The sequence below is a fragment of the Nomia melanderi genome, chromosome 6 (genome assembly GCF_051020985.1).
Source record: "Nomia melanderi isolate GNS246 chromosome 6, iyNomMela1, whole genome shotgun sequence".
Lineage (NCBI taxonomy): Eukaryota > Metazoa > Arthropoda > Insecta > Hymenoptera > Halictidae > Nomia > Nomia melanderi.
In genome coordinates this window covers 12,196,961-12,210,946 of record NC_135004.1, presented here as the reverse complement: position 1 = coordinate 12,210,946, position 13,986 = coordinate 12,196,961, and the positions used below count along the sequence as shown (strand labels likewise).

Sequence of the window (13,986 nt, the reverse complement as noted above, 5' to 3'; positions counted from 1 at the left end):
TTTCCGCGGAACAACGGAGGAACGCGGTGGCCCGCGGTGGGCGAAAGAAACTAAATATTGACACTCGCGGATGCCCCCCGCGCCCCTTGAACCCGTCGTTCCCGTGACTCGCATACCGCCGCGGCCTCGAGAACATAATAAGAGGCCGGCTGAATTCGAACGCGCGAAACGCCGCGAGTTGCGGCAACTTCGCGGGGAATTGCGCCGCGGGCCGAGCCGAGCGGAACGCGCGGAATCCCGGCGATATCCGGCAGCGAGCCGCGGAACGAATCGTTCCGGGGCGGATCATCCGGCTCGCGATCGGACAAAGGAGCAATCGGAAGTTGTGTCGCTGCGGGGAATAATCGATGGGGAATTCCCGCGACGATGGCATCCAGGGATCGATCGATCAGCCGAGCCGGCCGCGGCACGACCGCATTTATGCGCGTCGACGTCCTCCTCTTCCACCCGCGACTACTGGCGAATTTCCAAGCTGCTACTCGTGCCTCCGCTAACCCACATACTTGCTGAGAACGGTGTTATTAAGCTCCGGCCACTGGACCGCGCGAAATCTCGCGCTCTTCCTTTGCTCTTCTCCCTTCGGCTACACTCCGCGAGCTCCGCGTCCCTCTCCTTTCCGCGCGCTCTCCTCTGCGCTCTGCCAAGTGCTCGGTTCTCTTATCCGCGTTTGCTACCCCCTTTCTTCCGGTTGCTCCGGCGACGCTCAAAAGGAGCCCCGGCGAAATGAAAACACGAGATTACGCCGACACGCAGCGGACTCGCCGTCAAAGCTTTAATCGCGATGAGGTAACGTTTTTATTAACGACGGAGGGTCTCGCGCGGAGCGGGGCGAGTTTGGATTGTTAGAGTACTTTGAAGAGAGTTAAAGGGGAGGTTGTACCTGTTCTTTGGTTAGGAGAATTTTTCAGGTGGAGTTGTGGTTATTGGAATATACGGGGTTTTTCTTCGGATTGATTTGATAGGGGAAATGAAGGCGTAACCTTGTGAGCTTTGTTATTCGATTCTGGGGGAGGTTAGATGTTTGAGTGGAATTTATTGCTAGTGTTCGACGAGTAATTCTCTTTATGCGTATTACCATAATTTGTGTCCTCTGTACACAGACAGCCCTTCAGCTTGACGGTCATTGTGATCTATCGCGGTCCCACCCTTCGAGAAATTTAATATCGCCGAAGAGTCTGACAGTCCATCGGCCATCTTAAAATATGGTTCAGCTCGGGGGAGAAGAAGGATACGTGTCACCGGGGTCGGAGCAACGGGCCGGTAAAGGATCGAGTTTCAGGCTGTCAGAAGCAATCGGAAATCCTCTGAATAATCCATCTCCGTGCCTCGCGTTCTTCGGGCGAGGAGTGAAGGGCCACCGGTGCTCTATGGCTCAGGCAATCGTCGGTCTATAAGGGTCAGCGGGGTTTATCAAAGTCCTTTTGGATATTTCTTAAGGATCGGGGCCATTGGAAGATTGATAGGGTTCAAGAAGGCTTCTCTGAGACTCGCGAAAATTTCTTGGGACGTGCTCCAGCTAAAAATAGATAAGACTAGAATCGAAGATAATAATAACTTGAAGCTTGAATCTTTGGAACGGAGTGATCGATAAAAGATAGTCGAAGTAGTCCATTACTGGCGAAAGATATGACTAAGAAATTAATTAAAAACAAAATTACCGAAATTACCTAACCAAGATCTAACTAAGACTAAAATTGAAAGTAACAAACAACTTGGGGCTCGAATTTTTGGAACGACGCGATCGATAAAAGACAGTGAAAGTAGTCCATTACTGGCGAAAGATACGACTAAGAAATTACGAGAGATCTTAAGTAGCAGCATGACTAATAATAATCTTTCCCAGCTGAGAGGCAAGCATAAAAATCCAGTTGATTAAAGACACTTGTCAGAGTCTAAAGACCCCGCGAAAATTGACAACTTCCCTCGTTTAACAGCTCCGTTTACGTCCTCGGCAGCGAAACTTCGCGGAAAAAGCGATCCGGGTCAGTTTATGATAAACTATAATTCCGACCGGCTTATCGCGACTTCGCTGCTGCTTCGAGTTAAGTAAATGATCAAAAGTCTCCAAGTCCAAGCTGATTAGCGCTCGACGTCCGAAGTGTTAAACTCGAGTTCTTCGCTGAATCTCGCGTAATGAATGCTGTGCGCATTTCAGACGCCCCTAACTCTATCTGCCAGTAACCGTGTGCCAAATTTGAATTATTCAGAGCCAGGTTAGGGAATTATCTTCGCAGGAATTAGAAGTTGCCCGAGGGTGCTGGTCCTGCGAACTCTCGGAAAACGATGAACTGAAGATCTCCACGGGAGATTAAGCGAGAGCATCGATGTCTGTGCGTCTGCTGGCGAATCATAATTCTCTAAGCAGCCGGAGACTATCGGGAATCTTTCGATTCCCAGGCTTTGAAGGAATCGTTTGAAGACTGAGCCGAGCGTCGCTCAGGAGAGGCGAGCCGGCGTTAGTCAGCAAACCGCTCGGCTAATCCCTTAATTACTTCGACATGGTTAGCGACCCTGTACTAACCACGCCGGTGCCTGGCTCCGTTCCCCGATCGTTAATTAAAATGGCACTTCCTTGCAGCCGCGTAATTTCTGCGGCGCGGCGTGCAACGCCCCGTGACGGTCAGTTAAGTTCGTCTCTAAGCGTCGTACCCGGTCGGCGTAAAATTTCTAATGACGGTACCGTTTTCACTGGGAGCCCGTTTCGGGGCAGTTCGCGGCGTTCCATTGGTCACCGTGCTCCGTTCGCGAAACAGCGAAAGTGCAAACAGAGGAACAGCCCGGAACACGCTGAACTGTTGCTCTATGAATCATTCATGGGATCTAACGGATCCTTAGTGATTACGTCAGAGATGAATCATTCATATCTCTCGTTTTTCTCGAATCTGCTTAACGATTCTGTAATGAATTTCTCTATACAAACTGATCGTCTATAAAAATGCAACTCCTTTCGAGAGTACCATCGAAAGAGAAGTTACTAATCCTTTTAACACAAACATCGAAAACCTAATTAACACTATTCCTACCGAACGTGTCAAAAGGCACCTGAAATTTTCACTTGAAACTATTTTCCCAGTTAAATCATTCGTCCTCAATCGAATTTTGGACGTTTTAATTGTATAATCGTTACTGAGAAAGTCGAATAGTCAGTTCAGAATATACGACTACACTCGGAAAATAATTTGAATTCAAAAATTCCAACGGTGTCAAAAAACATCTTTCATAGAAGAAGCGTTAACTTTCTACGGGTAGAATATTGAGATACTTCTAGCAGCTCAATCGTGAGACTAAAAGGGAACACCGATCCCACTCCCGATTCCCTGCGTTTGCGAAAAGAACACGTGAGATCGGCGTCACGCTAATTACAGCAATAATATTCGGTATCGAGGTAGCCTCGATTAAAAGGAAAACGTCACATCCTGGAAACTTGCGCACCTCGGAACGGAACTGTCAGACGCAATCGCGGTTTTGTAACACGGGTCCCCGGAACCGTGGCGTCAGTCCCGGGAGATATCTCGCGATTCAAAGATTTCCGAGAAGTTTCCGCGAGCTGCGAACTTGCCCGGTCGCGTTACATTCACGAGGATAGCGCGGATCTCCTCGGGTTTCCCGAACTGCCGCGACACTTCCGCGGAAATCGTACAATTAGAAAAGTTCCCGGCACGAAATTAACCAAGACCGCCGAGGGTTTCGCGTGTTCCCGGGACAATGTGTCGTTCGCGCGGAATTTCCAGCCGAGAATCGGGGAACTTCGAGCGGCCCCCGGCTCATCCGCGCGGATCGGGCTTTTGAATCACGGGAATGGAAGAATACAACGAGCGCCGTCTGACCAATTCGAGGGAAATAACATCGATTTCCGGAATTTCATCCGGGGGAACTTTCACCGTATTTTCGAGAACGTCCCCGGGGAATTGAATTTTTCTGCCGCCGGTGTATCCTCTGTTGCAGTATTTTTCGATTTCTTGGAATGGGCGTCACTTCCCCGGACCCTTTTCCTTCGGTGTGATATATTGGATTGAAAGATTGCCCCCGTGTAAGTCGGACCTCGTTGGTTCCTGTAATGTCCTAAATGGTTCACAATGAGATATATGCGATAGAGATTGTGTAACTAATTTAAAATTGGTTGCAGAGAAACAGAATTAATTGCCGAATAACGTGTGAATAAAATGAGACTGATTATCTTCGATGAAATATATGATTTCTAATTCTGTTTTTTTATTAAAGGGACGATGAAATATTTCGTCAGTAAGCGTACAGTGAGTTATTTGCGCAAAAGTGGAATATCGTGGTGAATTCATTTATGGAACGCAACCGGAGTTACAAGCGTAAAATCCATATCTGCTAAAAATGATCGCGAAACCTGACACGTATAAATGTCGGACGCGCGGCGAACGAGCATAAATCGCGGTTTAATTATGCAAAACGCGGCCGGTGGACAGTTATCCGTTCGGATCATAATTACCCCAGATTCATGACTTTGTAATAGAGGCATCAATATGATAATGTAAATACTGCCATTGCAATACGGGCGCAAATACTATTGACAGCATCTGTTCCTCGTTTTGCTCGCGCCGAAGTGCATCAAAATATAAAGACAACATACCTTTGCGCGGCCAACGAAATTTATTTATTCCCATCAATATTTACAAGCCGATCATTTTGCATATTACCGAATCGCGGATCACTTAATTCAATTTTAATTGGTTCAAACGTTTCAGCGTATCCCTCTTTTTTCCCCGTGAACGGACTCGTATTAAATTTACATTTATATTAAACGTCCTTCGCAAATAACATAGAATCACCGAGAAAAAAGGATTTGTTGTTCGCGAGAAAAATATTCCCCCCTCCCCCGATACATTCCATACAGAATAATCAAATGAAAAGCACTCGCAGATATTAAAAAGTAAGCTACACGTTTGTTACTATTAGTCATATTTCCCACCGGTTTCATTTCATTTTTCAATTTTCCAGAAGTCCGATGCAATGATTGATTTCACAGAAACATAGAATATTATTTACAAAATATTCTGACGATCATTGTTACTACTAATCATTCATTAGCTACCATTGTAGTACCGATGTACCAACGAAAACGAGGTAGAACCGAACCGATTCGATGACGGCGCACCGAAATCACCGTGTTCCATCGTCGATCGATTCCCTTTTGTAATGCGCTCGGTAACGTGCTGATTCAGGTACGGCAGCGAGGGTGTAGCGGAGTCCGCTCTGGTCGACGACACCCTCAACGGAAATCTTCGATCATCGTCGTCGGCGTCTTCCTCCTCGATTCTGCCTCCCCTTCAGTCGGGAACCGCGGACTCGGTTGACGCTGCCAATCTATCCGGTTCGAGAAAGTACGTACGAATAGAGTCTTTCACTGGTTGCCTCCCTTCCTCTAGTCTACCACTGCACCGTATGTCGAACAATTGTTGCTTCACCGTTTTGTTGTTATTGTTGTTACCTCATTGCTGCTGCTGCTGCCGCTGCTGCTGCTGTTGCGTTATCGTTAACGAACTGATTCGACGATTCCATTTGGAATCAGTAGCTTTTGTAGTCGATCGTTCCTCCTCGCTTCGAAGCCTGCTCCGTAGGAAACTCCGAGTTCTTGTTGTTGTTGTTGTTGTTGTTGTTATTGCTTATCTTTGTGCCCCATCTCCCATCCACGCTGCAGCGCTGCAAACTTGCGGCCGCAGACGCGTTGCATGCGCCCGTTTCGAGGGTTCTCTACGTGTCCCGGAGATTTATTCAGGGGAACGCGAAACTCGTGTCACCGGTATCGTGTTCGTAATTAATGGGTCCTCCTGCTTTGACGCTGCGAAAAATTAATGGTCCCTTCCGGTCGCGATATCATTCGTAGAGTAAATATCAGTTCCTTTTATACTGAACGGGGTTGGCTCTTAAAACAACCTCTACACCTTGCCCTTACTCGGTAAAAATAAATCGTGTATTTATAACGTTCGCGTCCAATTATTGCACAACGTAACGTATATATGTAACACACGTAATCACGCAGCTATGTAAAACAATTAGAAAATTCTGTTATCGGTACTTGATCATTACTAACATCGACAATACGTTCCTATCAAATTTCAATTCAACGAACTTGGGAAAAGTGTATTTGACGGTAAAAGTAGGAAGACCCTTTAACACTCTCTACCAGCGCTTATTTCGGTGACGGTCCCCTCAATTAGAATATTTCCTTCGATCCAATAAATCTTCTAAACAAAATATTAGAAAATTGAAACTGAGTCATTGAGTTCCTAAATATAACGTAGTTTATATCTAATAACAATATCTATAGAATCAATTTCATTTTCATTATGTCAAATATAAAATTACAGTCGTCACAAATATCTGACGCTGGTAGCGCACGTGTTAAAAATTCGGAACACGAACGAAATCCACAGCAACAAAATGGAAGCTTAGTCGATGATAAATTACGACGAAAATTCCTTAACCCTAATCGGACCACGATGTGACTTTGAGTAACTTTTTACATAAATTTTTTCATTATATCATATTGCGTTTCCAAAGGTTTTTTTGAGCTGTTAAAATTTGGGCCCTACAAAGACAATAACACTAAGCATTCCTGTTATTCTCATAAGCGACTAAGAGTCACATCACAAAAACACGTGGTACGCTTAGGGTTAAGAACTCGAGGACGTACACTGATTAACAAAAATGGACGCGATCTCCGCCGCTGGCTGCCGAGCCACCGGAAGATCGCGTTTCCCCGCGAAGAACGAGCAGCGAAGAAAGCGTTCGCTCCTCCGGAGAGATAAAGTGAAAATTCTTCGCATAAAGCTCGTCGGTTTTCCGCGGCGGCCGCATTAGAAAGTAAAACTGACTTTTCCCGAGTTTTACCCGTCGATCCTCCCAGCCGCGGGCCGCGCTAGGAAGTGGGTAGGCGCGTTCGAATTGGCGCGCGCCCCGGAAGAATAGACTTTTATCCCGTGGGGCGGACCGCGAGCGTGGAAATCAAACTCCCTGGGAAGTAGAATCGCGAATGGAAACGTTCCACCTCGCCGGTGCCTTCGCCATTTCCACGTAGAACTTTTCTATCCGTAGATCTCCGTACGCGTTGATCACGCATTTTACCTTCCACTCTGAAAACCGTAGTTCCTACGGCATTTCCGGTTAAGCTGGAATTATCGGGAACTTCGCGTTACGCATTTTAATATTGCAAATGTATTAAACTTCAAATTTCATTGGTATTTTGCTTGGAAAGTTCGTTTAAGGAAAGATAATCTATTTTAATGGATGTACTTTTGGAAATGTTGGATTTTATAATGGTATAAATCTTTGTCGTTGATCACGCATTTTACCTTCCTCTCTGAAAATTGTAGTTTCTACGGCATTTCCGGTTAAGTTGGAATTATCGGGAACTTCGCGTTACGCATTTTAATATTGCAAATGTATTAAACTTCAAATTTCACTGGTATTTTGCTTGGAAAGTTCGTTTAAGGAAAGATAATCTATTTTAATGGATGTACTTTTGGAAATGTTGGATTTTATAATGGTATAAACCTTTGTATTACTATATGTTCCTTTTACACTTTAACGTAGAAGTTTGTATAGGTGAATGTTATACGATTCTTATATTTATGTTGCTTCCTTTTGCATCGGTATGGTTACGAATGCAGTATTCACGTTGTTGTTATTAAACTACGAATGCTTGTGCACATGCCCGCATAATCAATTTTATAGAACTAAGAATTGAAAGGAACGTTGCAGCTTAGTTCGAACATATAATAAAACTGTAATGCAAGAAAGGAAGCTTATGAAACTCTCCGTTATTCCCCTTTTCACGTCGGTAGACATGACAACCATAAAGTCTTGATATAGTCCGGTTGTTTAATAAATACATAACATGAACGTGAAACCACGAAGAGAAATTGTTTTATATTTCAAACGAAAAGTAAATTGAATCACATTTTTATTTGTGATCAGAGGAAAAGAGTAAATATCGGAATGTTTCGAATATTATTTCCGTTTCGTAGCTTTCAATGAACTATCGAAATTAACGATTCAGCTCTGAAAACGCACGCACAGCGGTCTGCTCTTGAAATTGGCAACAAGTTCCGATTCGAGTCGTTACGGGCCGCCGTTAACTCAATCTTCGTGCTGTTTAACAAGGGTTGATTCCGTTACGAACTCCTCCGTTCCACCCCCCGTTCCCCCGGCTCGCCTCGTTGCGCTTGCATACATAGATAAACGTCGCGTCGCGTCGCGCCGGTAAGCAGTCCCGATGATACGCGATTAGAAGCGATACGCGATTCGTCTCTGTCGATGCCGACGCGTGATCAATAAAACTTCACGATCCGTCCGATGGCCAATTACACGGGGAGCCCGATTTATCATACCGGACGCGTCGTCAGCGGCGATAAGTAAATATTAACGACGACGCGATCCATCGAACCTGTTGTCGGGGCGAATCGTCGTCAGCTCCTCGACACGTATTCCGTTAGATATCCATTATCACCTGCAAATCGATTGCTTGACTGGTTGTACATTTAATTGGTTGTACATTCAAAAATTACAAATTTTTAGAAGAGGAACTTCTTTATCGGAAACGCGTTAAAATGCACCCGGGATGATAGTACATATTTCATTGATTAAAATCAAAACATCGATTCATTTTTATTTTAATGGTTCATCGCTTTTTATTACTATCCGATACTTGATCAGAGACGAATCGTTCACTCGTCGATACGTATTTTATTATCAATTGCAAGTCGATAGTTTAAGTGATTCGTATTTTTAAAAGTTACAAACTTTCGGAAGAATCTATTTACTGGAAACGCGTTAGATCAATACAATGCTCATTCGAATTAAAACAATTACTTTCTGTTTCAATGATTCATTATTTTGTATTATTAAACTGTTGCTTAATCCGAGAGGAATCCATAGAATCTACCGACAAGACGAATTGTTAGCTCCTCGTATTCTATTAGATATCCATTACCAATTGCAAGTCGGTTGTTCAAGTGACTCATATGTTAAAAAATTATGAATTCTCAGAAGAGTAATTTCCTTGTCCGGAACACGTTAGAATAAATGCACACGGGATAACAGTGCGTCTTTTACTCAACGCAATACTCGTCCGAATCGAAAGACCGATCTTTCTCTGTTTCTATGATTCATTATTTCTTCTTGCACAACCCGATGCTTGATAACAGACGAAACGGAGATTCATCGACTTGAGATTTACCGCTTGCTCGAGCAGGATCCCTGTTGCTTCGCTTTCGAGCGCTGTGTACCGCTTCCGCAACGGAGTTTCGCGCTGCGCGACGCGACGCGGGCACGATTGTTTGCGTTAACGAGAGGGAAGCGATTTCGCGGCAATAAAATGGTAATCCGGCGGCGTTCGCGTTGCAGTTATTGCGAGAAACCAGACAACGAGACGACAGAGATGGGCGGAGTCCCGCACGTCGAGGGCGGCTTGAACAGCGAGCTGTACGCTGTGCCCGTGAAACGGAGACAGCCGAAGGATCAAAAGAACAACGCCGCTCAGCAGAACAATGAACAGGAGAAGCCGTCCGAGGTGGATACCACTGATTCAGAGGACAAAGACGAGAACCTGCCGCCTGGATGGCAGAAGCACGAGGGTGGGTATCAATACCGATATCATCTCTTTTCTTCCTTTTTCAGGAGGATGTTCCACGTGAAAGATAAACATTCAGTTGTGCTCGAAAAGCCCTTTCTTTATTGATTTAGCCCTTTGCGCTCCTGTGTCGGCGTGATTCTTTGTCGAGATATTTTTAAAATAGATTATATTGTTGTGCTATTTTCAGTGTTATTAGTGAGACTCGTTTACACTGTTCTCTAGAAAGTAACTATTTTTTAAGATGCATTTCGAATGAATTTAATAATACAGAGTTACTGAGGGAAAAATGCAAAAGAAATTCGGAGTGCAAAGAGTTAATTCGCATAATCAAGGTGTACTCGTAATTACATCGATCGAAATTACCTAAATTCTTGATTAATAATGTTTGAAGAATTCAGTGTCCGTTAAATTAACGGGTTCTGTAAATCTAGTGTTAAAAGGTCGTTTGTACTAGATGAATTCCGTGTCTTATCTTTGTAAAATATTTTTCACCAAATTTCGAAAGTGGTATTGACAAATGAATCGGGAAATGGGAGGGTTATGGATAATAGTCAATATGTCTACGAATAAAAGAACGTAGACATACTTTTTGCATACTTCAATAAAGTTTAGTCTAATAAAGTGAAATTTGTGCTTGAAGTTAATTGAAAGCATGATGAGATTTTCTGGTCACTGTAATCTATGAAAAATGAATGTTGATACGTTGATTAATAGAATTAATGGAGTAACAGCGACAACGTTAAGAGAACAATATCTAGTATTAGTAGCAGCAAGACGGTGAATAATTGAAAGTATAGGATGAATCAGCCGACTCGATGACCTCAGATTGCTCCAAATCGTTTTCAGAGCAACGTGAAAGGTGCTCGATATACAGAAGTGAAGGGTTTAATTATCCTGTCGAACGTGAATGTTCAAATTAGTGCCTTATTGCTCTTGTGACTGACATAATTTCACTTTGAAATGTTTTGCATTATGAATGAAATAGTTACAAGCACCGTATAATAGTTCCACCCGATAGTCGCGTCGCCCGGGACATGTAACGCAATTACAGAGATCAATGGACAATCCCGCGATCGCTTCGTTAGCCGCCGTGTTAACTAACTCCGTGTCGCGATGGAAAATCGACGTAATTATAGTCGGCGCAGAATATAGCGTGGATTATACACGGAAATTAACAATTTTTATTTATCGTCCGACACGAACGATGCTTCCGGAGCGTTTTAATTTTAACCGTTTTAAGCAGCAAATGAAACAACGCGAAATGAAAGATTAAATAAAAGAACGGACGTCACGAAAATCGATGCACGGCAAATAGAAGCGTGGGCGTGAAGGTGTTGCGTCGAGTTCGGTGATCCAACTTTTACCGCGTAAGCCGATAAACCTTCGTGAATACGGCAAAAGTGGTCAACAAGGGAATGTTGACACTCGCGGAGCCAATGAACGATCGGATTTCCTTTCAGACGAAAATGGCCCCTATTATTGGCACGTGAAAAGCGGCAACATACAAAGAGAGCCTCCGGAAGCCCCGCTGAACTCTAAGAGAGAATCCCGAAAGAATCTCATCAAGGACAACGACAGCGTGAGTAAATTAATAATGACAGTATCGAGTAACAAGGTTCAATCATTAACACTAAAACTACCGTGTTGAATTGACTTTTTTGAAATTCCTCCATAAGAACTTCAAGAGTGCATCTGTCGAGACTTTAATTAATTTATAATTCAGTTCGCGTATTGCTAAATCAATTCCTTTAACCTTTTGCGGACGAATGTCGGCATTTCGCTGAGATCAAACTTCCATGGAATACCAAGTTGCAAACAAATGATTTAACTATTCGAACAGCAAGAAATCAGTACAGTTTCCTTATTCTTTATGATTTAAGTATTCAGCGTTTAATTTAGCAGAATCTGCGAAAGGTTTTGTGTACTAAAAACGATCTTCGTCGGCAAAGGGTTAATACTTCCTCCGAGAAACATCTGTTGTCTTTTTGATAATTGCAAAGTGGAGGAAGTAGGAACGAGTCATTTTGACCAGTAGGTTTATTGTTCAAATCTGACTTAACACATTGTTGACCGGTCACGAGTTAACTCGTGTTTGCACTTGCATTAGCTGTTTCAATTTTAGAAGCACAGGGCAATATAGAACATTGCGGAAGCAAATATTCAAAATTATATTTCAATTTGTTATATGTAAATAAAGTATATTGAAGTTTACTTGGATCGTTCCACTTTTATATTTAATTACGAAACAACAACCGGTAACATGAGGCAGCTTCTGCATGGAATTGCCGATCAACAGTGTGTTAATTTGAAATCGAAATTGAGTCCGGATGAAAGTTCAGTAAACAAACGTGATTATTACAGATAAACAATTTCCACACTTCGAGTGGCATGGTGAACACCGTGACCCGCAGCAACACGAGTTCATGTTTGTGCCAAGAGCTCGAAACCAAGAGAAAAGAATTGCTTCTGAAGTAAGATTCGTTTCGCTTAATTGATTACCTGTAATGTTTATATTCCTTCGTGTCTCTTGAGCACGCAGGAATTTTTTTCATGTTTTCTCTGCGTTCAGGCGAAGAAGCTATCCGGCTAGGGCAGATTCCGAGGGCAAAGACAAGCCGATCAGATTCGCCGTGCGTTCTCTGGGATGGACCGAGATCGCCGAGGAAGATCTGACACCTGAAAGAAGCAGCAAGGCTGTCAACAAATGCATCGTCGACCTGTCTCTTGGTAGAAATGATCTTTTGGACGTGGTTGGTCGATGGGGCGATGTTAGTATTATTTGTGTCTTCTATTGTATTCACCCTTAACGGACCGGAGGTATTTCAAGTTCACTTACCAAAAAATAGCGTAACGTGGATAACAAGCGGAAATAAATCCACAGAAGTGAGCTAGCGATACGTAACCCCTTGAACTATTACTTATTTCTTAATCATGATCGATACAACTACTTTATCGTTAATAATTTAGAACATAAGGTTAACGATAATATTTAATTTATATTTGAAGAGAATTAGTAACACTTAGATTTCTCAAATTTAATTGAAAATATTCGTCACGAGAGACACGATATCGTAGGTCAAGGGGTTAACGTGTTAATTGTAAATATTACAATAATAACAGTAATAATAATAAAATGAGTTTTGCCGCCATATACGCGATATTAAACTCATTAAGTAAAAGTATCATACTACTTATATGGCGGCATTGGTCCATTAAGGGTTGACATAAGTAATATACTAAAATTATACTTACAATTTCCATTCTTTCAGGGTAAAGATTTGTTCATGGACTTGGACGAGGGCGCACTGAAGCTGATAGATCCGGAAAATCTGACTGTACTGAATACTCAACCGATTCACACAGTGAGGGTGTGGGGGGTTGGCAGAGATCACTGCCGGTAAGTGATGCTTCTAATCCTCGGAAGACGATAGCGAGGTCTATCTTGACCCAAGTTTTTGAAAATTCGTATAAAAATTGAAGCTAATTACATTGGTAATATTAAACTATCATTAACCCTTTGCACTAGAGAGCTGACTCTCACTCACCGCTCGATTTCTTACAGTACAACTGTAAAACTTGATATTTAATATCATACTTCGTACAACGCATTAATTTGAGAAATATTGAAATGAAATAGCTTCGTTCCTCAATATACGTGTGATTTCTCTTCGTTAGTATCACAAAATATCGTCTTTATTCCATCAGAAAATGTGAAAATATTTCTGGTGAGAAACTCCGAATACAAAGGGTTAATACAACTACCTCGGTAACGTATCTAAAAAGAATTGACGAACAAATATTAAAAAGAATCTAGACATTCCAATTAACGAAGCCTCTAAGATGTCCATCTTCCGAGGGTTGAAATATTTTCCGCTGGAATCGAAGTGTTAATAACGTGTTCATAATTCTTTCCATGTCTTCCTCGTCGGCCTCTGCAGTGAAAGGTAAATTTCGCTTGTTATACACTTGGTCAGATGATACTGTAGATCGCTGGATACTAAACCGTCGAATGAAATTGCTCTTCAGGGACTTCGCTTACGTGGCAAGAGACCGAACGACCCGGAAGCACATGTGTCACGTGTTCCGTTGCGACATACCAGCGCGCACGATTGCCAACACGCTACGCGATATCTGCAAGAAGATCATGATCGAGCGGTCGCAACACCAGAACCTGGCGAAGCCTGTAGACATCAACGGGCGAACGAACCTCGCCACGAGACCCACCAACTTGCCCACGGAACACCGACGCTTCCATAGAAATGGCCAAGGGCTAGTCAGTAAGTGATCGATATTGCAAAGATCGAACCAGTGCTTGGATAATCGAAATCGTTCAAACGTTGCACTTGAAATGGATAAAAGTAACAATATCCTTGACGTTACTT

General features: G+C 43.1%; 1 protein-coding gene across 1 annotated transcript in view; it reads left to right on the top strand.

Annotated features, from left to right (window-relative positions):
* LOC116427989 (amyloid beta precursor protein binding family B member 1) overlaps window positions 1-13,986 on the top strand; it is a 201,438-nt gene that overhangs the window by 180,063 nt on the left and 7,389 nt on the right. Inside the window, exons 5-12 of the mRNA XM_031978999.2 lie at window positions 5,193-5,351; window positions 9,376-9,605; window positions 11,065-11,183; window positions 11,966-12,075; window positions 12,174-12,372; window positions 12,874-13,001; window positions 13,543-13,548; window positions 13,631-13,881. Of these exons, the coding sequence (XP_031834859.1) occupies window positions 5,193-5,351; window positions 9,376-9,605; window positions 11,065-11,183; window positions 11,966-12,075; window positions 12,174-12,372; window positions 12,874-13,001; window positions 13,543-13,548; window positions 13,631-13,881 (1,202 nt within the window). The remainder of the gene's footprint in view (window positions 1-5,192; window positions 5,352-9,375; window positions 9,606-11,064; window positions 11,184-11,965; window positions 12,076-12,173; window positions 12,373-12,873; window positions 13,002-13,542; window positions 13,549-13,630; window positions 13,882-13,986) is intronic.